The sequence below is a fragment of the Coffea eugenioides genome, chromosome 8 (genome assembly GCF_003713205.1).
Source record: "Coffea eugenioides isolate CCC68of chromosome 8, Ceug_1.0, whole genome shotgun sequence".
NCBI classification, from domain to species: domain Eukaryota; kingdom Viridiplantae; phylum Streptophyta; class Magnoliopsida; order Gentianales; family Rubiaceae; genus Coffea; species Coffea eugenioides.
The window spans coordinates 45,911,547-45,939,180 of record NC_040042.1 but is presented as its reverse complement, the minus strand read 5'-3'; the positions used below and the strand labels follow the sequence as shown (position 1 = coordinate 45,939,180).

The window sequence follows — 27,634 nt, the reverse complement described above, 5'->3', positions numbered from 1 at the left end:
TATGCTCATCAAATTTTGGGTGACCAAAATGCACCCCCGTAACAAAATTAACCAACAAAAGAGTAACAAAAGAGTAAGATTTCAGGATCATATTGACACACTGCATAAGAAAAATACAACATAAAAATGTACACATTGAAATCATCAAAATTCTACGGTCTCTAACTAGTGTACTTATATTTATTATTGTTCTCACAATAAGGGTCGATCGCACTACTTAAATACTTTATGAGTAACTCACCCCTTAGCATTAGAAAATCGAACTGCTTACTTTCCAAATCTTGCCACCAACGAATATCGCTGGATTCACTCTAAATCCTCCAATTTCTTCATGAATTAAAAGCTAATTAGATGGTAACTAATTTGGAGGAAGAAAGAGGAGCAGCACATACAAGTTCTTGGGATTTATATATTTCTTTTTTCGCGGATGGTTTTCTAGCTAGTATGCCTATCTTTTTTTCTAGCTTTTTGAGTATTAGGTTGCCCCCTAGGATTACTTCCGTCTGATGTGAACTCATTCCCACCAAAGGGTAAGCACTAAGCATTCATCTCTCAGATTTGGAAGGCAAAGCGTTAGTGGGCGCAAGTTCAGGGGGCTACTTGTAATTGACCCCCATGTCTTCAGCAGAGCTTTGAGTTTCAGCTCTCAGCTCTGTCGTACAAAATCTCTGAGACAGGTCCAGTTATTTTGCCTGGTAACTCACATATTGTTACCATTCTTGTATGAGAATAAACTATAATAAGCTGAAACATGAAGTTGAGAATCTGCTGCGTCCATTTTTATGCATAAAAACATATCATCACTCCTACCCGCAACAAATGAAGGTTAGGTCTCTTCCTCTGGAAGTGAAAACCCCATGCAACAATTAGTCATAATCATATGAAGACGAAATCTTTTATAACATGCGTGCACAGACTGCATGGTCTCTTTTATGGTTGGATGTGCCCATTCTGCCGTGTAAGTTAGCATTTGGGCTGGAAGAAGAAGAGCCAAGCATTTACTGTTAGAACCCAACCCTTTCCCCCCGAAGAAAACAAAAACAATTCTAGACATGATGGGCAAATGCATGAAATTATGTCACACATGAACATGCATATTTACTTGTGAAAATTACTCTTCCACACTACTATATATATATATGTAGCTTTCGCGTTTATTAACAAATTAAATCTGGTCATTCATAGTTTTAGATTAGAGGCAAAAGGACTGTTTGAGGCTTTACGCATCACATGCGGCCTTAAACATAACAATTGAATTACTCATTCTAAATCCAGTTATAATTTAATCGGAACAGCATGTTGAACATGAATAATCATGTAAATGTTAATAAGCTGAAATTTTTCCCTGTCATACCAATAATCCTTTTTCTAAACTACTAAAGTGATGTATGGGGAATTTTCTATGAAATTTTTTTTTATATAAACGCATAAAATGGAAAGGAAAATGGTTAAGATTGTTTGACGGGAGTCTTGTTTATTGCTTGTGGAATTATACAGCACGGTAACCTGTGGAAATGTTTCCAAGAAATGATGTCAAGGAATGGGTTCTTTATTTTACTTGCTCCCCATTTTTTTTTCCTGGGTTGGAAGGGTAGTAAAGGTCAAGGAATGGGTTTGATGTAGGTTCTTGTCTCGATCTCATAGGGTGATCTTCGTGATAATGGCTGGCCAAGACTTCTATGCCACATTTCCCAGTTCTCACGCCATCCCCATTCCGAATTTCCACCCATAATGTGCAATGCTAGACTTGCTAAGGGATTGAGCATATCCGTTAGATAAAATTGGAATGATACAGGGAAGATTAGCATGGCCCTGCGCAAGAATGACACGCACAAATCGAGAAATGGGCAGAGCATATGAATTTTTAAGATTAGTTACTAAAGACTATCAGCAAACCTACATCTCTTACTTTTTTAACTTAGAAGCATATTCCAGTTGAAATTTCTAGGTTGGACAATCTCATACTTAACAGCTGACAACATTTGAGATTCCATGGGCATATAAAGCTCAGGTGCTAGCTAGTAGCTAGTGCTCGATCACCATGCTGTTAAGCGATTTTAGGGTGAAAGTAGCTTTCTTGATTGTCCCTGTGACTTATTCGCTGTTTTACCTCCTATTAAGAGTACCCACCATGCTGGATAAGAAAGCCATGCTTGCCATCAAGTTTCTCTATAAATACCCCCCATATATATAACTAAACCAAGCAGCCAAATATAGAGTAATAATAACCAGCTAGCTGTACTAATTAAAAGGTGATTATGAAGAAAATGTCTTGTGGTGCTATGCTCTGTGGTCTTTTGTTGTGGTTCTGCATCTTCGTAGCTCCACTTAAAGCACAAGCCATGAAAGATGAATTATGCTCTGATTCTACTTATGACTACGAAGATGCACTGAGCAAGAGCATCTTATTCTTTGAAGGACAACGCTCTGGAAAATTACCACCAGACCAACGAGTCAACTGGAGAGGGGACTCCGCACTCTCGGATGGCAAGCTTGAAAATGTATGAAACACACGTACTTGTATACCATTAATTTTTTTCTCATATATATAACCCTTCCACCTTGCAGTTGCATTAAACTGAAGTCTCATATATATAATTAAGCTGAGCATATCCGTACCTGCATGCCTGCATATATATATATATAACCTGAATGATAGGTAAGATGTTTGCCTTATTATCATTTTGGCAGCGTGAATTAATGCCTCGAAAGCAATACCATTCAACTCCCAAGTCCCAAAAAATAGGACTACAAAATCATTTGTGAAGCATGTGGTAAATAAATTATTGTTCCGCATGTTAGAAGTAAGGTGGCGTAACTTGAAGTCGCACTATAATTTAGTACTGGTTAGATTTTTGGTTAGTGCTTCTTCACTTGATCGTCCATGTTCTGTTCTGTCTTAATTTCTTGATTTATGGAAGATCACTAACTTGTACTCGTAAAAATGTACTTGATCATTTGATCAGGTGGACTTGGCAGGAGGGTACTATGACGCGGGTGACAATGTCAAGTTTGGATGGCCAATGGCATTTTCCGTCACCTTACTAAGTTGGGCCGCTATTGAACACCAAGATGAAATATCTTCCGCCAACCAGCTTGACTACCTCTGCCGGGCAATCCGCTGGGGCACCGATTTCATACTAAAAGCGCATACTTCAGCGACCACGCTTTATACTCAGGTCAGAATCTCATGCCACGTTTTATACGTATAACATATATATTAATGGATGCATCCACGATGGTGATTTGATATGCTATATGTATATATAGGTGGGAGATGCAAGTAGAGATCATCAATGTTGGGAACGCCCAGAAGACATGGATATTCCTCGAACCCTTTACAAGATTACGCCTACTTCTCCTGGAACTGAGGTAGCTGCCGAGGCTGCTGCTGCCCTTGCTGCTGCTTCAATTGTCTTTAAAGAGTCTCAACCGGAATATTCCGCTCAGCTGCTAAGCCGGTCAAAACTTGTAAGCATCGCCTAATCTTCTGAGACAGATTCTTGGCTTCCTTTCCAGCCAGTCTAACTCAGAACTGACTACCTTGACACAGGAATTAATTATTTTAACTTGATCTAATCGGACGCTAAATAAACGTGTTAATACAATTAGGCTAATCACTAACTGATAAATTTTTCAATATATAGCGGTAGGAATTGTGTGATAGATATTCGATGATTTCTTTTTCCCCTTAGAAACGAGCCACATGTCCATGGAGCATCTCGTATATATGTCACGAATGCATTGCATACTTTTCTAATGCTACTAGTCGAAGAAGTTGACATGATCTAATATTGGTCATTCTTCTCGATTTGTTTTTTTTCTCTCCCCAGTTATTTCAGCTTGCTGACAACTATCGAGGATCTTACAAAAGTTCCTGCCCTTTCTACTGCTCTTACTCGGGGTATCAGGTAATTATTAGCGAAGTAGTCCTAATTATCATAACGATGAGATACTGAATAAGTGATCAATAATGCTATCGTAATTCTCTAAGGATGAGCTGTTGTGGGCTGCTGCTTGGCTGTACAAGGCTAGTGGAGAAAATTACTATCTGAACTACGTATCTAGCAATCAAGGTTGGAGTCAGGCAGTCTCGGAGTTCAGTTGGGACAACAAATTTCCTGGAGTTCAGACGTTGCTCGCAAAGGTATTACCAAAACAACCTTTATATTTGTCGATGTATCCCTCATTGTTTAATTAAGAGATTAACTTTAAAGGGGAATAAAAAGGAATTTTATGTTTATGGTACAATATTTTGGATCAAAATTCCAGGACTTTTTCTTGGGGAAGACAAGTTTGGCGAATTTTAAGAGTGGTGCTGATTCCTTCGTATGCGCATTGATGCCAGGGAGCAGCTCTGTACAGATTAAGACAACCCCAGGTACTGCTTTGATTTGATTAAGTTGCCCTTTATTATTAATTGCATAATTTCCTTGACCATGATTACGCAGGCGGTCTTCTTTACACGAGAGACAGTAGCAATTTGCAATATGCTACGGGTGCTACCATGGTACTCCTTTATTACTCCAACATCCTTTCCGCAGCTGGTTCTGAGGGAGTCCAATGTGGTTCTGTGATTTTCTCCCCTGCCAAAATCCAAGCATTTGCAAAGTCACAGGTAAGCTGTAAATTTCCTTTTCATTTCACAACCAAATCATGTCATATACTCATCTTGTTAATTCGGACAGGTTTAATATGGTATTTACTTTTTGCAGATTGATTACATTCTTGGAAACAATCCCCTCAAGATGTCATACATGGTTGGCTTCGGCAGCAAATATCCAACGCAGTTGCATCATAGAGGTGCATCCATCCCTTCCATTCATGTTCTACCAGCCGAGGTGGGATGCAACGATGGCTCCTCAACATGGTACTCCTCCAGCAAACCAAATCCAAACATTCATGAGGGAGCTATTGTTGGCGGCCCCAATTCCAACGACCAGTTTAACGACTTGAGATCAGACTACTCGCATTTGGAGCCAACAACTTACATGAATGCTGCTTTTGTGGGATCAGTCGCTGCTTTGCTTGGCCAGATCAAGGAAGAGTGTTTGCAAGTCATGTAATATATACTAGCATTAATTACAGCCACAATGACGGGATCAAAGGCTCCATTCTTAATCATTATCACAAAAAAAAAAGGCTTCATGCTTAATAAAGTTTAAGTACTATATATACAACTTGCGTACTTCAAACAAAATTTTTTTTAGAACTTATTGTATCAGATACAAAGGACATAAATTCAAAACTCTCTCTCTCTCTCTCGAACGTGAGGGGTCAAATGTGCTTAACGTGAAGTATAAGGGAGTAAATTTAATTAAATAGTAAACATAAGGGTCAAAATGGAATTTGACCGGAGAGGGAGAGTTATTTTCATCATCTTATATATGTTAGGCATGTAGTTCCAGACTAGAGCTACGACATGCCCCGGCAGGAACTCAAAATTTTCTCTCGCAAATTTGGTAAAACAATTTCATAATTGAAATCTATGAAATGATCAACCGCAAGCTTTATTATATTATAGTCATTGAGTAACTTGTGGATTACCTCGTAAATTACTCCAACGACCACCCGAAACTTGCCAGCTGTTGAACGAGCGTGGTGTTTCTGGCGTTGCTTCTTTTTTTTTTTTTCCTTTGGAGCTGCTTTTCTTTAATATGCCAATGCCTGGATTTGAAGTGATCTCCAGACAGAATCCAGAAAAGACTACAAATCGTTGTACCAGAAAATATTTACACATTAAAACTTACTTTACTACAGTGTTAATACATACACGAAAGCCCCCAGAGAAAAAAAAATCCAGACGAAAAAAGCAATTTATTACAAGCTACCAACTTATTGCGCTACACTTTTTTTTTTTTTTTTTTGGCGTATAGATGATATCAGTTACACTACTACTAAGTATTTTTCTCTTTACAAAATGAAAAAAAACATTTAAATAGTAGTATCTGATTTCCCCAACAGAGTAATTATACTGGTATGATTGGCTGTAGAAGGTCAGAGTCAGAGGAAACGGTTTCGGCTAAACGACGGCCATCACCCAATTCTGACATAAATGCATTCCAGTCGCATATGCCCGAAAAGAAGTCATCATCAAACATAACTTCTGGGATTAAAACTCCGTTATCAGGCTTCACATCAACTATTTGCCCATCATTTTCATCCTTGATCTCTCTTTCTATATTTCTTTCCTGAGATTCTTCTTCGTCTGCAAGCAAACGGGTTTCTGGCGAGGACAAAACTAAACCGGGGTTTGGAGAACATCCCCCGGAATTTCCTTTTTTGGCTGCTTTCGAGTTGCTACCGGTAGGGGTCTTTGTAGTAGAAAACTTGTGCCTGACGGTACCAGCAAGAGCATTCTTGCGGGTTGGCTGGCTATGATTGTGCTCCGCCGTGTAGGTTATGACAAATATACTCGGATCCGTGCAGCTTTGTTCGACTTGCTTCCTAGCTATACATCCTTTTGAGCTGCTACACCTATAGTAGCTCCTATTCATTTCAACATCAAAATAGTATGTAGTTTAGTCATAGCTAAGTTCAATGTGTATGAAATAAAACCCATAAAATCAAAAACTCAAAAGCTGAAAAGAATCAAGAGATAGGTATGTATCTATAGATTCATGGAAAAGAGATATTAGCTAGATGTCATCATGTACGTGTATTTGTATAACACGTCTTCATACAAATTACTTTTACACTTACACGGCAATGAAAATTAGATGCTGCATACGATGGTAGAATTAGGATCCTATTGCTAGAGTGGCAATTATCAACTTAAAAAATTGTAATGGAATTAAGATTCATCTTCATGGACTATTGTATATCCTTGTGTTTACCATGAAATCACACTTTTGATTAAGTTTAAAAGCTATAAAGTGATACATAAGCCAAGTGATTTTTACAAAATTTTCACATAGATGAGAGAATTTTATATATTTTAAAAAGAAAATTAATATAAAGGTGTGAACTTTGTATATTAATTTGAAAGGGTCAATGTGCTTTTACAAAATGGATGGAGAAGGGGCCAATAAGATGAAACACTGAAAATATTGCAAAGTTTTAAGCCTTTTATATAAAATTCTAAAACTTGAGGGGGGTTGGGGGTTGCAATTGCCTACCCTGAAAGCATATGCATCTCCGGCTAGATATTAAGTTGACATTTGCTACAGGGAGAAATTATACCTTGGGTAGGGAGAGCCTTTAATTGGTTTCTGCCCGTATTTGCGCCAAGCCCACTTATCAGAAGAGAGATCTTTGGCTGTTGATTGGAGCACAACTCTTTTTTGCTGATTCTTCCTGATAAAACCAACGAAACATGATGTCACAAGTCAATCAGCATAATCAATCGAGCAAGGAGTTAACGAATACTCATGGCTATCCAGAATGAACAAGCTACTAGTATTTACTAACCTTCTCTTGTATTTTGGCATGTAGGTAGAGGTTGCAGTAGCAGCAGGAGGTTGGTCCCCGTGAACCTTTACTTTCTGCTGATGAACTTCTTCAGGTTCTTCTTTCGTTTCTTTGCAGACAGAAACGGAATCAGAAGGAGTAGTTGGGCCTACTGGGCTATTTTGTGCAGGTGAAGAATGCGAAACGGTGTAGAATGGCTTGTAAAGATCTTGCAATTCATCGGTTAACATGGCTGCAGTCTCGAAAGGACCAGGAAAACTGAGAAGGAGATCATGATGTTCATCTTTCGGGGTGTCCAATAGACCATAACAAGAAGTTAGATGCTCGGTACTGCTGCCAGTCGCAGAAGTATTGCAATAATAACCGGTAGATCCTCTAACTATGGCTTGCAAACCCCAATCTTCCAAGCTCCCAAAGTCTGCCATCATAATTATCTGAACTACTTAGTTTATTGCTAGTTGTGTGTTATGCTCAGAAAGAAACCGAGAAGCAGATTGGTGGCGCTGACTTCGCTTATGGGGATGGATATTAAAAGAGGAAACTGAAGTGTGTTGTATTTTTATAGCGCTAAGGACTAAGGATCCTACCTTTGTAGTTCATATTTCACACGCACACATACGAAGAATCAGTCGTTGTATGGGGTTGACCTTGTTAAAATGTCAAAGGGGGGAACCAAAAGAACAGGCTGTATCTCATTGTCCATTCTAATTAAGTTCCAGCTCCATTTAGTTCTCATTGCTGACCTGGCTAACAGGACTAGATTAGAAATGATAAATGTATAATTGTACACTAACAAAAGTAGCTTCATTATATTATATTCACATCACGCTTATGTCAGCAAGAAGGGTGCCAAAACATTAGGCTGCGTATAAATCAAGTGTTTTGCAAGATATTTTTTAAAAATTTTATTGTGACATTGTATTTAAAAATTGCATTATATATTTTGGGGTGTTTTTAAAATTTTTAGGGTGTCTTTTTTTTTTTTGAAAAAAAAAATAAAGATTATCCCAAGATGGGTAGAGGAGGGAAGAGGAGTAGGAAGTGATGAGTGGTTGTGGTGGGGGAGAGAGGAAAAGTGGAGAATGACAGGTGGCGGCGAGATTTTTTTTTAAGTTAATTTTTTGTACATTTGTTAGGTGTATTTGAGAAGTATTTAAAATATTTTTAGGGTATGTAATTATAGCATTATATTTGAATAACTAATATTTGGAAAAACAGAAACCCAAGTAGAGCCTAAGATATTTTTTTTTTGGGGTACATATTCAATTTGTATGTACATTTTGTCTCTAACATACATAATGTTAAATCTACATCAACAACTTCACATGTACCCAATTCTTTTTATTTTTTTCGGTTAATATAGAAAGGAAATTAAAAGCTACAAATCATGGCTTGTCTCTAAAATGCACTGTGTCAATGAAATCATCAGAGAATCACATTAACACATGTTAATGGTGCATGATTCTGGATTGGGTCTTCAATGATTTTAGTGACATATCAAAGTAAATTTTGCACGAAACATTAAAATTACAGCAAATTAATGAATTTATGATTCCAAACCAAATTTGGCCTAGCAATATACACATACATACATACACACATATACAGATCAACCTGAATATGCAAATTGTTGATGATGGAAATGGGACAGTTTGAAGGCAACGTCCCTGTGCATAAACAAGATCCCAAACCACTATTGTGAAAGGATTTGACATTAATACTGCATGCTTGCAACTTGCATATGTATTCTCACTCGCTAAGCTGACCAGACCAGCAGCACGGGTGACTGGCAATGCCACGACCGACTCCTCAACTGGGGCTGAAAATGATCCACTTTGAAAAAATGACTCCCAGTAGTGGGAAGAATATGGCGTTACCTGAAATACCGGGAACTAGAAGGGGGGAATGGACTTTTTGGGACCATCACCGTCTTCGTCGTCCAATTATGCATGTTTGTATATATTGTGATTTGCTATTATCCTTTCCTCACTTCACAGTCCACAACCCCCTTCTCCATTCTTCTCCTTTGGCCTTATTAATCCACTATCACCATGCCCCTACTCTACATATCTATACATGTAGTAACTACTTATATGACCAACCAAAAAAAATAAAAAATAAAAAAAATTTCCATGCATGTATGATAGAGCCGTATAGGCCATAGGGGGCTCCCAAAGATGTTGATAGCTACTGGTTTTGGATGTGGGGACTGAATGGCCAAAGGGCGAACTTGGCTAGCCATTCTAAAAAGATCATTCCAAAACCGCGTTGTTTGCTAATATCTAGCCATGCTGCTTCGCATCAAGTCGGTCTTCCATGTTCAAAATTTTACACTACTAAAGTAAAGTACGTACTTTTTAATCCTTCACCGAGTGTAGACTTTTTGATCAAGGCCCAAGGCCGAGGCATGCTTTCGTTTACTTTTTAAAAAAAAAAAAAAAAATCAACAACTTTAGTTTCTTTTTATATAAAGCATTTATTTCGAGACATGTCGGTCTGAATTGGACTTTCAATTCATATAATTTTTGTCGTTTAGAACTATTAAAACAGAAAAAAGATTTTTTCTTTCTTAGATGAAAGAGCCGAACTAAATAAATTACTACTCCCTCCGTCCCGTTTTCTTAGTCTTGTTTTCCTTTTTCGTCTGTCCCAAATTGTAGTCCATTTTCCCATTAAGGAATGTAGTAATCTTTCAAGTTGCCTAAAATACCCTTATTAAATAACTTGTTATTAATACATTGTCATTAAATACTAACCCACTATATTAAATGCATTGAGCTTTTCCAATACATAGATAAATGCATTAGCATAAGGGTATTTTAGGAAATTATTAATCTAAATTTATGTTTCCAACCAAATTAATTACACTTTCTTAATCTGTGTGAAAAAAAAACCAAGACTAAGAAAATGGGACGGAGGGAGTATCTTATAACTTGAGGCAGCAGCACGTGATATGGTGATTAATGCTACCTGAATATGCTCGAATGGACCTTGATTTCATATTGTCTTGTCAAATTAAACAGGCATTAAATATTATAAGAAATTTGACTAAGTGGTATCAGATAAATTATTATTCAATACAGGAATTATTACAATGGCAATCAAATTATTGAACGCTTACGTAGTTGCCGAATATATATACTTGTGAGTTTAGGAGGTAGTTAATTATTTATTATTCAAAGGTCAATGTTAGGTTAGCAGAAAAGGTCAAAGCCACCTTTTGTATAGTAACCTATCAGGGACTATATTAATTGTTTGACAACCCGATTCAGTATTTAAAATTAAAAATTAATAGGTTCATATCTTAATATATTTAGATGCGTTTGATAATAAAAAATAGAATATCTAAATTAATTGAATGATACTGAATTTTTTACATAAAATTTGTTTCAAAAAATAAGTGATAAGTTATACTTATCACCACTTAATTGAATATACACTTAAAAGTATCAGATTTAGTATATAACAATTCAAAAGCTCGATGAATTTAGACTTCAAATTTCATATTTCAGTTTTATCAAACGCACCCTAAATTATGATGGGTTCTGTGACCAAAAGAAAAGAAAGGGAAGATGTTTAAGGGATTGGAGTGGAGACTTGGGAAATTATACCGTCATTTCTTCAACCCGTGTCTATCGGTTAAAGTTTCTCGTACGGCACTCATATTCCATTTTAGTGACGAATTGAATAGTCGGATATGCATTTTGTTGACCCATGCATGCGGGGAAGTCTAGTCCAGAAAAGAGGGGGGAAAAGAAGAAAGAAAGGAACCATGGATTTTGAGTTGGTGGGTTAGAGGCCCCTCGCTCCCTACTTCAGAAGAAAATTTCAGTTGCGACATTTCCGTAGTAAATACTTTCCGGGATAATTGCAGAAACCTCCCCTGAGGTTTCTGACATTTGCACTGATCTCCCCTGTGATTTAAAAAATTACACTGACCTCCCCTGAGGTTACTAATCCTTTGTAAATTTAGTCCAAACAATTAAAATATTATTTTAGGAAGTGAAATTAGAATTTTGTGCCAGATTTGCCCTTTGTGCTACATATCCAATGAATGACAAAGTACTATAAATCAATTAACAATTAATAAACTTTAAGGAGTATAATTTATGAGCAAACACGCATTACTCATTTAAAATACCGGCTCTTTACGGGTATTTTACTTTCAAACATTTAATTTGTGATAAATATATCAATATTTGTAAGTAAAATTCAAAAAGTGTTACAGTAATATTCTTGCAAAAAGGAAATCGGTAGGTTATTTATTTAATATAAATTAAATATTTTTTAAAAAAAAGAAATGACCCATAAAGTATTAATTTTTTATGATTTTCATCCATTACATGAGTAAAGTATTCGCTCTTTATGTGTATTTTATTCATTTAATTTATGTTAAATATATAAATGTTTGTAACTAAAATTGAAAAAGTGTTATATTAATATTTTTACGGAAGAGAAATTGATAGGTTTTGTATATAACAAAAATTAAATATTTGAAAGTAAATACAAATCTGTATTTGTGCGTAAATATTTTTATTAAATTAAATATTTGAAAGTAAAATACCCGTAAAGAATCGGTACTTTAAATAGTTACCGGCTCTTTATGGGCAAACACGCATTACTCATTTAAAGTACAGACTTTTTACGGGTATTTTACTTTCAAATATTTAATTTATGACAAATATATCAATATTTGTAAGTAAAATTCAAAAAGTGTTACAGTAATATTTTTGCAAAAAAGAAATCGGTAGGTTATTTATTTAATATAAATTAAATATTAAAAAAAAGAAATGGCCCATAAAGTATTAATTCTTTATGGCTTTCATCTATTACATGAGTAAAGTATTGGCTCTTTATGGGCATTTTATTCTGAATCATTTAATTTATGTTAAATACATAAATGTTTGTAATTAAAATTAAAAAAGTGTTATATTAATATTTTTACGAAAGAGAGATTAGTAGTTTTTGTATTTAACAAAAATTAAATATTTGAAAGTAAATATAAATCTGTATTTGAGTGTAAATATTTGTATTAAATTAGATGTTTGAAAATAAAATACCCATAAAGAGCCTGTACTTTAAATATGTAATATGTATTTGCCTATAAACTATACTCCTTAAAGTTTATTAATTGTTAATTGATTTGTAGTACTTTGTCATTCATTGGACATGTAGTACAAAGGACAAATTTGGTAAAAAAATTCTAATTTCACTCCCTAAAACAATATTTAATCGTTTGGACTGAATTTGCAAAGGATTAGTAATCTCAGGGGAGGTCAGTGTAATTTTTCAAACTACAGGGAAGGTCAGTGCAAATGTCAGAAACCTCAGGAGAGATTTCTGCAATTATCCCATACTTTCCCGTCATCTATCTATATACATTTTTTTCCCTGGTCAAAACCATCACCTTTATTGAGTGCTGCCAAAAATTTTTATTGCCCTATGTACATATGGGGTGGAGCTGATTCAAGCTACTCGACTCGAGCTCGATATGTACTCGATCAGAAGCTCGAGCTCGAACTCGCTTCATCGAGCTCGAGCTCGATCTCGAGCTGCTCGTTAGAGCTATCGAGTCGAGCTCGAGCTCAGAAATTTAATACTCGAGAGCTCGACGAGCTCTATCGAGTATCACATAAAAAAATAAAAAAAATTATATATAAAATTACTAATATAGGTAAATAAATTTTGAGAAATTACCGGTGAGTACCCTTATCGAGTCGAGCTCGAGCTTTTTAAGGACTCGATCGAGCTCGAGCTCGAGCTGTGATTCTCCGACTCGATCGAGCTCGAGCTCGAGCTCGAGTATAATTATATTATAGCCGAGTCGAGCTCGAGTATAGCGGTACTCGAGCTCGACTCGGCTCGAATACACCCCTACTAGATATGTATACGGTCTCACCCGCTTGCTCCGTTTTCTCCTTCATTGCCTTGATTCTATCTTTATCACAATCCGCATGGAGAATGGCAAAGTAATAGAACCCTGACACTAAAAAGATTTGGCCTTTACAAATTTTTCTGTAAAATTACAAGTAAATATCAGTTCAACAATATTACGATGGAAAAAAAAATCTACATAATTATAACGCTACAAAAGTATGACTACAGGATCATGAGTCTTGTCCCTGAAATTTATAGACAAAATACTAATAGATATATACACAAACATATTACTAATAGATATATACACAAACATATTTTGTCATTTCTAGTTCATGTAAATAACATATTTTTTGTTAGATGAGCATTGTTGTGTAACAATGATTTATATAGTAGCCGAGAAAACTTTGGTTTAATGGCTAAAATTAAAATTTTAGGAACGAGAGATCCTCGATTCCAATTTCTCTTTTTTTTCCTTCTCGTCTTTCTAATCCCACCTCTTTCTTACTGAAAAAAAAAAGTTTTAAAAAATCTATATAATAATATACTCTTTCAAAAGAGAGAAAAAAAGAAGACAAAGGTGTATTTGGGCTCAGTCCACAGCTGGCGTTGTAACCTTTTCAGATCACCTTGGGTCCTAACTCCTAATTTGATCCAATTTCTTCTGCGTCCAGTGGCCCACTCCGCCTAAACACGCTATAGTACAAATCACCCATTTGCGCGCGCAGAATCCCCAAATTTGAAATCATCAAACAAATGGAAGAGCTCTGTAAATCCTCCATTTTCTTCTCCGATCAAAGCCTCTGCTACGCCGATATTCTCTCTCCCCCGGAGGTATCCATTGCATAAATCACATCTACACTCTTAGCTTATATGTGTTTCTTTACGACGTATATTGACATTAATTCCTTATTTTTTCTTTTTTGTTGGTTTTGTTTCAGGTTCGAGCTAGAATTGAAGTTGCAGTCCTCAATTTCATAAAAGTTCTGAACGCTCCGACTCCTGAAATCTCCGATCTTCCTCTGGTTTGATCTCATGTTCTGTTTCCATATTTCATGACATTACATTATGAAAAATTACAAATTAATTGTACGGAATTAGACATTCAAATGAAAAAGAAGAAGAAGAAGGAAGAAATCTTTTATCAGTATCTCATTATAGTTAATTCGCGGAAAAATTTAAACAGATTAGTAGAAAGTCGAGCAATAGCAGAGTGAGTCGTGGATTGTTAACGGATGTATCCTGGATTTTCTTATCTCAATCCTTTTGCAAGCGGTCTTTGATGAGAGAAAATACTGCCAAATCCTTCGTCAGAGGTAACTATTTAAATGCAATGATCTCTTGTTTTTACATTTTCTTCAAAAAAAAAATAAATAAGAGTTCTTATAGTTTTGGAATTTTTGGAATGAAGTGTGGATGGTGATGAAGATGTGTTACCAGATACTGCTTCAGGAGAAAAGAGTGACTCAGAGAGAGTTATTCTACAAGTTGCTTTGCGATTCACCAGATTATTTCCCTTCTCAATTGCAGGTCAACGGGACTATCCAAGGTCAATCTTAAATTGCATTTTGTATCTTTGAAATGTTATTATTGTTAATGTCTGCAGCACTTCATCTATAATTTATCTGGGTTAAAATATAATGTTTGGGACTTGTTGCCAAACAGATTTAGTGGCATTGCTTCGATGCAGTCGTTTCAGCCTTGGGATTATGGCATCTGGCAGAGGAGCGGTTGCTGGCCGCCTATTGCTGCAGGCACACTTCTTGTCAACTCTTGCTTTTAACCTTAGATAATTGGAAAGTAATGCATAACAATAGCCCCCTTTTTTTTTTTTTTTTTTTTATCTTTTGCCCCCTTCAATCCTCAGTAGTGTCATGCCTTTTATTATTTACAAATTGGGATTTCTTGCATTGTTGGCCCGTGTCGCTTCATAGTACTTATCATTTGTTGAATGTTGCCTTTCGTACTTTCCATCTTGGTTGAATTTCAGTGGAATTATTTCATGTATCCGTTGTCAAGTGTTAAGACAGTTCTATCCACTCAGTGATGACTACTGTATATATTTCCCTTGCTTCACTGAGCAGGAGCCAAACAAGGAAGCAGTGGATTGCTCTACTTGTGGATCTTCTGGTTATGCTATTTCAGGGGACCTGAATTTGTTAGAGAAATTGATCATGAAGACGGATGCTCGTTATATTATTGTAGTGGAGAAGGTTTTTTCTTACTTCTGTTTATGATTACTTCAGCCTATTTCCTCCAATCAGCTGTTGACAGAGCTGCAGTTTTTCAGCATGCTATATTCCAGAGGCTGGCTGAGGACTGTGTATTCAATCATATTCCGAGCATTCTCATTACAGCCAAAGGATATCCAGATATTGCTACAAGGTAGCTAAATCTAACAATTTTTCAAGTGAGTTCTTTTGATTTAAATTGAAGTGCGTTGGACGTCACCTTCACATTCTGATTGTCAAGCAGGTTCTTTCTGCATCGAATGAGTCGAGCATTTCCTGAAATGCCAATCTTAGGGCTCGTTGACTGGTATCGCTTACTTAGCATTATTACACATCATTGCATTTTTTGTCACTAATCACCTAAGAACTTGCTCAATCAAATTTTGCAAGGAATCCTGCGGGATTAGCAATACTGTGCACCTACAAATTCGGAAGCATAGGAATGGGCCTGGAGGCTTACAGATATGGTAATTTATCTACACAGATGATTGCATTGCACCAAATGCACTTTGGGTGGTGCTGGAATCCAATTTATTTATGCCTTTCTCTATCTCCTTTATATCAGCTTGCAACGTGAAGTGGCTAGGCATGAGAATGGACGACATAAGTCAACTTGTCCCTGAAGAATCTTTAATCAATTTGAAGCCTAAGGATCTTCAAATTGCCAAAAGCTTGTTGTCCTCAGATGTATTGCAGGTGAATTTCCTGACAAAATGCAGATCCTGTACATGGTTTCACTATTGAGGTTAATGCCTCGGTGCATTGTCTTTGCAGGATAGCTACAAAGAAGAGTTGGCTACGATGGTTGAAAGTGGCCGGAGAGCAGAAATTGAAGCTCTGTACTTTCATGGATATGAATTTTTGGGAAAGTACTTGGCAACCAAAATTGTGCAAGCCAATTACATCTAGTATAGTAGACTATCAAGCTTTTATGCATTCGAATTTAGCCAAAAAGAGCTGCATTCTTGGGAACAAAACACCGGTGATTCCCATTTTCTTGCCAGCGCATTATCCATTATCCCGCTGGGTCGGCTACGATGGCCTTCTATTCGTAGCATCCACAGCAATACCGCATGTAGGAACTCGACTATGTCTTTTTTCCATTTCTTCGACTATGTCTTTTTTCCATTTCTTTGGGATTTATGCCCAATTTTAGCTTCATACACTCCCTTTCATAGTATACTAGTTTACTAATATGGCATGAAACTCACCAGTCACCACTCATTTTGTATATTCACATAATTTTTTTTTTTTAAAACAGAAGAGTTTATGAAGCTAAATTTGTAGCATGCAAATAATTTTCGCTCTTTTTTGCTCCTATTGGCTGCTGAAGTCTCCAATCTATCATGCAAACTTCTAAGACGTTCTAGCAAAAAGAAGATCCCAAATGCGTTCATACCAGAGCACGCATTCCATTCTCCACTAGATTATGAAACCCAGTTTCGTAGCTGCAAATTCTTGGCATCTAAACAACATTAACAGACCTTTTAAAGTAGCCAAAGATGTTTGCTTCAAGCAAACGCCAACAGTTCACCCCGCAGACAATAGGATAATGTTTATAGTGCTAAATAAACCTCTGTAGGCGTAGATAATGTGGCTAGAACTACGTTCCAACAGAAGCAGTAAACAATCGGATCAATTTTCATATAACTAGAAAAAATGCAATTATCTCCCAGCCATCAATTGTATGCCTAAAAAACTAAACTCCATATTATGTGGCAGCTGAAATTAAGGACTAAAAAGAGGTGTACAAAAAAAATTAAAAATAAATGAGGAACCACTTGCAAAATGTTCCTACCATCCAACTAGTCTCAGCAGCAATGTACATAACGTTACATGCATCTGAAATCGGGTCAAAACTAACTTTTCACCATTTCTTCACAGATAGAGATACTCTTTTTCCCTCAACAACTAATTTGTCACTGCCTTGAAGCTGCAGCAACAAACAAAATGTTAACGTCAACTTAAAACGGACAATACAAATCTGACTAGAAACACAACGAAACCAATTAGCAAGTAAGCTAACAATGATTCATCAAAAAAGTGCCACATTAGTCATACCTTGCGTTTTAAAAAAGCAAGTGCTTCTTTCTTAGAAGAGAAGTTAGAGAAAACGTCTGATGAGTGCTCATCAATAAGAACTTTAAGTTGCTTCAGCTTCAATGACTGTCCAGGTGCCTGCAACAGGAAATCAATTAGCAAGAGAACAAGAAGAATCTTGGATCAGTTTGCCTTGTTGGGAGATAGACCTGCTTGATAAGTTGTCTGCATAACTTTTTCAGCTTCACATTTGAATTACAATCATTTGCCACCTCTGATAATTCATCATGTTTTCTTTTTGGAGAAGAACGGGATTCTGTGGATTCCTCACCATCACTGTCGTCAAATGAAGTCTTTTTTCCCTGGAAGTAGCAGCCAGCAATTTTCTTTGTTCGGTCTTTCATACCAAGCCCTTGCTTCCCAGTTGTAGCTTTATTCTGCAGTGAAGGACGTCAAACTTAGTAACTTCCTGGTTTCCCTACAAAGAATGTCTATTATTCGCTTATAGACATGTAATCAATATATCAACAGCCAGCTACTTTCTATTTAGAGCTTCAAGGATATTGCAAAAAGCATGATACATTAACATTTACCTGGCAAAAGAAGGCAAATTCTTTATTTGATTAATAAAATTAACACATACTTGGACGAGTTTATAAAGATTTTCTTGATCCTCTTCATGGAATGCAGTCCTTTGATCACCATTCTGAGTTCTTTCTATGGCCTTCCTTCTCCGAGCTTCAGCTCCAAGAAAACCACCAGAAACAAATCCTCTTTTGAAACCCCACCATTCGGGTGAAACTACTTGGTAATGTTGATCTGCTTTCCCTGCATAGACAGTAGTTTGTTCACTGAAGAGCTTATGCTGAGAATTGAAACAGTTTTCATCTGTACTGGACAGTTCCTCAGATGATAATGATCAGATATACAATAATAATGCAGTGACGGGTAAAACACCGTTTAGCAGCCAAAGGTGCTAAAAAATGCACTAATGAAAACCAAAATGAAAACAGGAAATACATTATGACATTTACCAAGCAAACATTCAAATATGAATATCCAATCTGCAGAAGTTATTAACGTCAAAAATTTACAAGTGTTACCATTTGCTGAAGCAAATAAATATTTACAACTATGTCTTCATAAATAAGATTGACTTTTTCTATGACACTCACTTCTCTAGAAAAATCAATTATTTTTTACTTTAAATTTAAGCAGACAGCACATGTGTGCTTATAAAAGTGGGCCAGTTGAGTGTGCTTCTTTAATATGATTAGAAGAAGTTATCAAAACCAAACTACTAGTCAAGCAAATTGATAAAGCAAATCCCAGAAGACAGAAGTCAACTCATGCAGTTAAAATGAAGATCCTTATCTATATCCCCTGCCTTTAGACCCAGTTAATGCAGAGAGATAACCAAGAATATTCCATCATACTAATCGAAACTGCAAACCAATGACTTGCAAATTAGCATGTGGCCCAGAAACCAGCAAAAAACCAAAACCTACGTCTCCTCATTGCGGAATATTTTTCATCGCATTGAGCAGAGCTACTGCAAAACTTCAGCATTTAAAAATTACTCCAAAAATCTAAATTCTATATGCTAGTTCGATATAGCATATCAGAAAGATCAAGGATCTGCTTGGACCCATATGCATATGTCAGATCTAGCTCATTTACAAACTGCAGAAAAGCTGCATAATCTAATTCATACAGCATAGAAAAGTTCAGATAACAGCAGAGCAAGAAGGCAGTCAGTTCATTCAGCACATGGTAGTCTGGAGCATTAAAAGTTCTAACTGCATCAGCCATCAGCCAAAAGCATGCACTTACACAATTGTAATGTGACAAACATCAAGGTTTACGATAATGGTAACTCTCAAGATCTATAATGTGGATCGAGCATTACCTTCACTATCCGGTATGTGGCTCTCCACATTCTCCACTAAGTTAGCCACATCCTCCTCTGAGTTAGCTACATCCTCCTCTATATGTGGAATAGGAGAAACTGCCCTTTTGACCTACAAAGCAAGCAAGCAAAATGAACTGGCAATGCAAGCCACATAAATTTGAAGATGAAACAGAAACACTGGACACCTAGCGTATCAACCATCAAGTTCAAAATCAAAGACTAAGAGAATGTAGCATACAACAAATTTAACTTAATAATACAATCAAAGGAAAGAGACCACATCAAGGTTCATCAGAAACACACACTTCTCAGTTAGCATTGAAGTAAAGTATTTTTCATCAGGAGCAATAAAAGTTCTATCATCCCCAAGAGATGGAGCAGAGTAAAATGCTCAAAATGAACAATGCCAGTCTGGCAGCAGACATGATAATCACCTCCGGCTTATACACAAAGTTCATTTATAAAAAATGAGAACCAAATGTGCAGGAGTTTGTATAAAGCGATTGTAAAACTATCAAAGAGAAAAAGCAACGTAAGATTAATGTATATAGAAAATAGTCTCATACCAACCAAATATAAGGAAACACCACCATGGATAACCTGACGGTACCATACAGAGGATGTACTACTTACAAGGATTCCTTCAAGATCCTGAGAAGAATAGGCTTGAACATGCTTCCCCCTCTCTCTTTTCTTGTATCTAACAGTAGTAGAAATGAACAAAAGATTACTCTACTGCAAAAAATTCACAACCTAACATTTCAGTTTATAATCAGCTACAATGTATTTACCTTCCCTGAGGCCGAGTAACCTTCACTTCTTTATCCTGATTGTCACTGGAGCTCTTGGAAATTGCATCTGCTTCTGCCCCATCTTCTCCTTCACCTGTTATGTCCACCCAAAAGACTCCTAAGATCACTACTATTATTGTGTCATGATTAAATATGACTGTGAATTACTGTACTTTGGTCATACCTTCGTCCTTCATGACATTAGCTGCTTGCTGCCACGTCAATTAAGAATAAGATTAGCGGAAAAATGATCATATGAAATCAAAACTAAGAAAAAAGATAAGTTCGAGAAAAGGTCCCAAAATTACCACTTTTAATTTTTTGAGGATGTTATCGAACTGAGTGGTATCAAATGCCCAGTTATTTGGCTTCTCAGTTCCAATACCTATCAAATTCACAAAGTTAAATAGTACGTAGTTAAAAATGCTCCAAACTCTATTTGGGCTTCATTTAGTATATATTTCCAGATGGAAACCCAGCTCAAGTGCAAAACAGAAGGATTTCTTGGCAACATCAATTGCCTAGCAAACAATAAAAAGCAAATAGGTAGAATGAGATTAGCAATAATTGGGAGAATAAGGGGAAAAAAAAAGATACAAACCCGCAGTATCTTGCTTGTTCTTAACCCTGATGTATCCTTTGATCCCTTGTTTATCTTTGCCCAAGCCTTCTCCTTCTTCCCATCCCTAACAACATTCGTTTATTAAGATTTAAACTTCTGCTTTACAACTCTAAGACCCCCAAAATAGAAATCCATTAAAAATGGCAAATGAAACAAGTAAATCGGAATTGTGTAATCCGATTCAATACACGTTGATAAGTATCTATATATGCATAAATTCGTAACCGTAGTCCAGAAAGAGGAAGATTCAATACCATCTGCTTCATGAGGCGGAAGGCAGCGGAGGATCGGGCGACACCGACATAATTAACCGGAGCTTCGGGTGCCGACATGGCTTACACTATCTACAAATTGGATTGGATATAAAGCAAAGTTTCCTCTCTTCCCCTCTCTCCTATGCAATGGTTGATATGCCTTTCAGAAAGGGAGAGACAGTGGGGAAGAGGGGTTAAGGAAAGGAGGAGGGTTTTGGAGCGTAGGCAGCTCAAGGCCGAAAACCCTGGAAACTCGAAACCGAATGCCAGAATTTTCCTTTGCCATTTTGGCAAAATTGATAAAGAGATCCCTCATATTTCCTAAACTAATGTTGTAGTCCCTTGCACTTAAAATGAAAGAAATTTGGTCCTTAATATATTTAAACCGTTGGATTTAAGTTATAATGCCAGCAAAACGTGTTTGGATAGTAGATTATTTGAAATAATTTTTTTTAAAAAAAATATTATAACTATTTTTTGATGTGATATATGTAAAATTAACAAATTATTGAAAAATATGTTAATGATATAATTAAATTATCTTTCTTTAACTATTACATTTATTTGAATAAATATAAAATAGAAATCAAACAACACATCTTTCTTGTCGAAAATATTAAAATTAACTCCGCTCATTGCATAATAAATCAAGCCAAATGCAACTACTAGCTCCAATGGAGTTTTATCTTTGAAAATATGAATGGAGTGGGGTTTTGTGAGCTGTGACTAATGTAGCATAGTTGCCGGATGAGGGATAAACTTTTTAATTTTTAAACCTCAAGGACTGAACAGAAAATTTTCAGAAATATGGGGGGCCATCTTAACATCTTGTCAATTTTATTTTACCAAAATGGACAATGCAGCAGAAAAATGGAAATTTACCAATTGACACGTTCAAAACTTTTACGCCGTCAGATCTAACGTTTCGGCATCTCCCTTCCCTTAATCTCTCTGATTGATTAGCTTTTGGTCCTTTGGCTTCTTTTATCTTATTGCCTTCTCTTCAGCCGGAAGGGTTTGATGAGTTTATTTGCAGATCTTTTGTCTTGTGTTTATTCGTCCAATGGAAAAAATTACGAAATGAGGACAAATTTTAAGTATATATATGCTTTCTTCCCTCTGATTGACATATTTTAAGTTGATGGTTTTGAGTAGGGATCAGTTTTTTCTATTCTCATCATCACATCTTGGTTTTTGGTTGAAATTTGATAGTTTCACCAAATTCGAAATTTACTTTTGAAACATTATGCACCAACTCATCTACTGCTAATTTTCAATGAAAGATTTTGATGTAAGGATACAAACTTCAAAATGAGAGAATTTTCCTTTTTCCAATTCTCACTCTTACTTTTGTTTTCAAACCATGTACACTACTTTTACTTTCTAGCAATATAATAGGGCATGTTTGGATCGTCTGTTTTCTTCCAAATGCCAAACAAACACACCATTCAAAACAGGCTCATAATTTGTTATGTTGGGATTATTCTTTTGGACGCAAACAATCAATTTGGGAAAAGAAACCAAACCATAGTTTAGGATGCTTTGAGAAGTATAGATTCTAATTTTCACGAAATAATTCACATTACAGAAGTATTTCAAATTTTTTTAGCACATTCTTTCCACAAAACTTTATTGCTCAATCCTGTAAAAGAAATTGGTAAAACTTTTTTTTAAAAAAATGTTAACACTTCTTGAATATTCTAGCTAAAGAATCACCAAAGTTGAGCTCAATATAACCTAGTCTCAGCTCCATCAAAATCATCAGATCACAGACCTACCACTTTTAACGTTCACCAAGAATCCAAGCCATTGACGAGTAACTTTTACGCTCACGTCCATCTTGCTGAAACACACACAAGTTTTGCTTAGAACCAGACGGCAGAAAAAGAACAGACCCGGGATATTTTTATATATACATATAAAAAAATATATAGTACAGTTAAAATGTAAAATTCAACAGATACTTCCAATTCCAATCCAATCCCCCACCCCCAATGAATGCCAAACCCAAAAGCAGAGGTAATGGGATTGGCATTCCATACTGGTTGTACTAGTTGTGCCAGCAGTAATAATAAATATTTCCTCCTTTAACTTGATACAAATCCCACTACAACTATTACTACTTGCCTTGCCGAGCTAGTCCATAAGCCCACCTGTCAATTGCTACTCTTCAGTTTACCGCCTCGTGGCATTGTTGTTGAGAGTGTATATAAGCAAGCTATGTGTACCTGAAACCCTGAGGCATCATCGGCAATTTTTTTCTAGTACTAGGATTCCAGGCGCAGACTGCAGAGGTTTTCCGGTGATCGGATGGGGTCAATGCTTGGTGACTGGCCTTCTTTCGACCCTATGAACTTCAGCCAACTCCGACCATCTGATCCTTCAAGCCCTTCGGTAGGTGGAATTTCTGTAACTTCATAAAAATCCACTCTTTCTCTTATTTTTGCGAACCTTTTGGTTTTTAGAGAAATCTGTTTGATTATAGTTGGTCGGCTGAGTCTATTTTTATTCTGCTCTTGATTATGGTTACCCTTTATGTTTTTTCTTTGTTTGGTTTTTTTGGGGGGGGGGGGGGGGGTGTTGGTTGGAGGGGCGGAGGTGGACAAAAGGTTCCCTCATGCTGTAAGGTTTTAGTGGGATGGGTTGGGCGGAGGAGGCTTTGCATTTTAGGATGATTTTTGTGTGTATCATGTTTTGGAAGTTCTTATTATGCTCGGGTAGTTGGACTGGAATCTGAAGAATTTCATTACGTTATACGCCCGTTTAATTGACCTCTGTTTGTTGAGGCTCCTTAAATTTGATTCCTGCTTGCTGACAGTGATGGTTACTCTTGATGCTTGGACTAGTTTTTTATATGCCATGAGCAGCATTCATCCATCCTTTGGGGCATGATTGGTGCTATGTGCCTCAAAATCTAGAACAACTTTGCTGCATCCTTTCTTTATTTGTCAAGAAAAATATCAGAATGGATTTCTTTTGGTGCAGGAATTAATACGAAACAAGCATGATTTGTGCCGACTATGTTCTGTCTGTTTGTTGAATTATTTGATGTTGTCAATCGTTAGGCTTTTGCCAATGTACATTTGACTTAAATTCAGTTGGTTGATGTGCAATGTGAGTAAAGCGGTTTGTCGTGTCTGTTTGTAAATCATTTTGAGTAAAGGTTAGACTTTTATCAATATGCATGTCACCTCAAATCAGGTGCATGAGAATGGAATGTAACTAGGGCTCCAGCTTTTTGGGTAATGAAGCAACATTGTGGATTGGTGATGATCAGTGTAATCTGTTGCTTACTTCATGGTGCTCTACACTTGTCTGACATGTTGAACACTTTTCGTAGTGCTGATAACGGCAAAGCATTTTTATGTTACTTTTGCTGTCAGCATTTATTACTGCATTTGCACGATTTCTTTTTGTCGGTTGTAGATATCTTGGAGCTCACCTAATGTCTGAGTAGCACAGGACTTGGGCTCCAGCTTTTCGGGTAATGAATCAACATTTTAGATTGGTGATGGTCATAGTAATCTGTTAGTTACTCCATGGTGCTCTACACTTGTCTGACATGTTGAGCACATTTCTTAATGTGGATAGAGGCAATGTACTTTATTTGACTTTTGGAATCAGCATTTATGGCTGCAGTTGCACGATGTCTTTTTGTCAGCTGAGGATATCTTAGAGCTCGTCCAACTTGGAAAACAAAATCAAGCCGTATATTTTCTGAATAGAAACAGGTCTAGAGAGCATGTCTAGGAACCATTAACTTGAGAAGATTCTTCTGAACTAAAAGGCTGACGATTTTGTCACTTGCTCAAAGTATAGCTAAAGATCAGACTTTGGGGTGCCAAGAAATAAATTTTGTGCAAAAGTGAACTTTTTTCAAACTAAGTGGTTTATCAGGAGGTAAGACAGTAGGAACCCGTATTGAGGTGATTAACGATGACAAAGTAACAAGTTATTGTCAGGTTCTATTCTGAGGGCAGCGGCACATTTACCTAGCAGAAATTTCCTCTATACCTTCAAGTCCAGGAAATACCTGTCTCCATAGCTTTAAACTTTGTAACTCACAGAGTGATAATGATTCAACAATCACAAGTTGTACACTTTGTTGAACATGCAAGCTATAAGAGGAATAAGATACATCACTAAAAGGTGTTCCTTCAAATGTACCTGTCAAATATGAGCCAGTTGTGGTCTTGTGTTTTCTTGAATTCTGGCTTTCTTCATCTTTAATCTTTGCAGGGGATGGCTAAGAAATGATGCTTATGAGCATACAAATGCTCCCTGCAGGACGGTATTATTGAACTTCTTATAGTGCTCAGGACAAAAGATGTTTCATAAAACTTTGGCCTTCACATCAACCCACACTCCAGTCTTCTGGAGGAAGGATTAACTTAACATATTAAGCCATGAATATGATGGTTAAAACAAGTCATGCAGCATTGTTGCAGTGATGGTTAAAAGAAGCAATTGAACTTTGCCAGGTTTTGGGGTCCCCTATCTGTTAGCAGTTAAATTACTTCAAAGTATACAAGTGACTGATATCAGAAAGTCCAATATAATCGGCACCTTGAATCTATGTCTTCATAGCAACTGTAGACCGAAAGTTAGAAAATATTGACTGCAATTAGTAATTCTCGCTCATTTTCTGCAGAGCAGAATAAGTTAATCCTAACCTTTCATTTAAGGAAGTTTTCAGTACTCTGAATCTCTAAGCTAGACTAATCGCACTATATGTATCTTTATCTCTGCTTGTTTAGCTTCAACCTAGTTCTTAAGAACTGTGCTTTATGTCTTCCTCTCGCTTTTTGTACCTTGTATCGTGTGTTAAAAATCCTTAATTTTTAGTAAAATGTCCACCTTGCTTTTTTATTCTTAAATCCATTAACTTGATAGCTTTCCATGTTTCCTTATGCTTTAAATGTGGAATTTATGACACATGAAAACTAGTCCTTTTTCTCTCTTTCCCTGAGAAATAGAACTGTATCACCAATGGAAAAGAACATGGTTTCTCTCTTTGCTAAATCTGTATTTTCTCATTCACAGAGAATGACACCTGTTACATATTGTCCAACTCATGATAGGTGCCAGCCACCACCTAACCAAGGTAATTTACGTCAATTATACAAATTGATAAAGATCACGTTAGTTCTATCTCATTGTGCTTCCAGTTATTGTCATTGAGTCATTTATGAAAATTTGACTGACTTTGGAAAAAGATTTAGTATTTGAGAGGAGATATGTATATTCATCTCACATTGTCATTTACGAGTTTTGACTGGTCGTGGAAAAAGATGCAGTATTTGGGCTGAGATATCTTCAACTAGTTGGTTGTGTAACGTTTATCAGATATCCTTTCATACAAAATCTGGCCCATCTTCTTTAGTTTGTTATATTTTGCACTATGATTAGTTGAGAATCCCTTAATCTATGACTCCCTTTCTGTCTCGCAAACTTTTTGACACAGTAGCTTCTTGGTTGGACTGAATTGCTTACCTGAAGTTATTTTTGATCTCCATGTTAGAATAAATTCATACAAGGGTGTTACTGGTAGGCTTCTGAGCCAGAAAGCCTTGCCCTTCAGTGATTATACTGCACAGATATATGTACTTGGAACATTTCATGGTCACATTGCTTTGAACTTTGTTTAATTTATATTGCAAGTATGACAGCAGCATCATTGACTTGTCTTGAAACTCAATTTCCAGTGATAGCTTCAGAATCAAGAAATATACTTCTGAGGAACATGTATAAGCGCACCGAAGACAAGGTTAGGTTATATGGCATTGTATGCCTATATATAGAAGTTTGTGTGAAGTTGTAAAAGTTTGACATTTGGTGGACGAGTTCGCTCATGTTGCTTGGTTTTTGCAGCTGAGATCTAAGAGGCCTGCATCTGAAATTTTGATCACAGATCAAGGACTCAAGCATCCTAGGACTTCAACTGCTGAATCTCCCTTCTGAGATTTTATGGCTGAAAGTCTTAAGATCTGGTTGTAGATACTTTCCACCAAGTATAGGTTTTGGCCGCTGTTGCTGTAAACTGTTAGTTGACTTGTTCTACTTACCAGCAGACTTCTCAAACTGCCAACTTTGATGGTATGAGATGTAATAGGTTATATATATAGCTGGATCGTCTCACAGCTGCTTAGTTAATTGCATCTGGAGATGAGCCTTATCCTGGACATTGATATCTTAGCTATAGTCCATGTTCTGCGACTTTGGCTTTTCTCTTGGGAATCTTTTAGTTTCCTGAACTCTTATACATGATCCTTGTGCAATCTCCACCAAAGCAATATCTGATCGCTGTCCGCAATCTTGTTTAGCTTTCTGTTCTCTCTCTGGTTCTTGTTTCCCTCTTGGAGCCTTTTGCTCAGTGCTGCTAATATTCTTCATATTAGCTTGCGGGCTGGCATGTATGCGCACATCCATCCATCCATCCCATCCAAAACTAGAAATTACAATACTACAATTCCTATTTGTGTTCAAAAGTAAAGAAT

At 36.6% G+C, this 27,634-nt stretch overlaps 5 protein-coding genes and 1 non-coding gene across 6 annotated transcripts; 4 read left to right on the top strand and 2 right to left on the bottom strand.

Moving 5' to 3' along the window:
* The first annotated feature begins 1,755 nt into the window (after positions 1-1,755).
* Positions 1,756-1,858, top strand: LOC113781841. The gene has a single exon (XR_003469742.1). It is a non-coding gene; the product is annotated as a U6 spliceosomal RNA (small nuclear RNA).
* Positions 1,859-2,282: 424 nt separating this feature from the next.
* On the top strand, positions 2,283-5,066 carry LOC113780904 (endoglucanase-like). The gene is made up of 8 exons (XM_027326687.1): positions 2,283-2,501; positions 2,967-3,179; positions 3,271-3,471; positions 3,834-3,911; positions 3,995-4,147; positions 4,273-4,381; positions 4,452-4,618; positions 4,716-5,066. The coding sequence occupies exons 1-8, from the start codon at positions 2,283-2,285 to the stop codon at positions 5,064-5,066; spliced, it is 1,491 nt and encodes a 496-aa protein (XP_027182488.1).
* Positions 5,067-5,938: 872 nt separating this feature from the next.
* Positions 5,939-7,680, bottom strand: LOC113781669 (probable WRKY transcription factor 27). Its single transcript, XM_027327641.1, has 3 exons — positions 7,411-7,680; positions 7,183-7,296; positions 5,939-6,489 (listed from the first exon to the last, which is right to left on the bottom strand). The coding sequence occupies exons 1-3, from the start codon at positions 7,638-7,640 to the stop codon at positions 5,970-5,972; spliced, it is 864 nt and encodes a 287-aa protein (XP_027183442.1). The 5' UTR covers positions 7,641-7,680; the 3' UTR covers positions 5,939-5,969.
* Positions 7,681-14,043: 6,363 nt separating this feature from the next.
* LOC113781568 (meiotic recombination protein SPO11-2) lies at positions 14,044-16,732 on the top strand. Its single transcript, XM_027327523.1, has 11 exons — positions 14,044-14,121; positions 14,229-14,312; positions 14,474-14,603; positions 14,699-14,836; positions 14,953-15,041; positions 15,372-15,500; positions 15,578-15,672; positions 15,763-15,825; positions 15,909-15,985; positions 16,084-16,214; positions 16,293-16,732. The coding sequence occupies exons 1-11, from the start codon at positions 14,044-14,046 to the stop codon at positions 16,425-16,427; spliced, it is 1,149 nt and encodes a 382-aa protein (XP_027183324.1). The 3' UTR covers positions 16,428-16,732.
* Positions 16,733-17,126: 394 nt separating this feature from the next.
* Positions 17,127-21,377, bottom strand: LOC113779907. Its single transcript, XM_027325689.1, has 11 exons — positions 21,138-21,377; positions 20,863-20,947; positions 20,570-20,646; positions 20,446-20,473; positions 20,262-20,355; positions 20,104-20,170; positions 19,468-19,579; positions 18,202-18,386; positions 17,768-17,995; positions 17,580-17,696; positions 17,127-17,451 (listed from the first exon to the last, which is right to left on the bottom strand). The coding sequence occupies exons 1-11, from the start codon at positions 21,213-21,215 to the stop codon at positions 17,386-17,388; spliced, it is 1,137 nt and encodes a 378-aa protein (XP_027181490.1). The 5' UTR covers positions 21,216-21,377; the 3' UTR covers positions 17,127-17,385.
* Positions 21,378-23,098: 1,721 nt separating this feature from the next.
* Positions 23,099-27,426, top strand: LOC113779923. The gene is made up of 4 exons (XM_027325709.1): positions 23,099-23,531; positions 26,181-26,241; positions 26,843-26,904; positions 27,009-27,426. The coding sequence occupies exons 1-4, from the start codon at positions 23,448-23,450 to the stop codon at positions 27,096-27,098; spliced, it is 297 nt and encodes a 98-aa protein (XP_027181510.1). The 5' UTR covers positions 23,099-23,447; the 3' UTR covers positions 27,099-27,426.
* Positions 27,427-27,634: the final 208 nt, after the last annotated feature.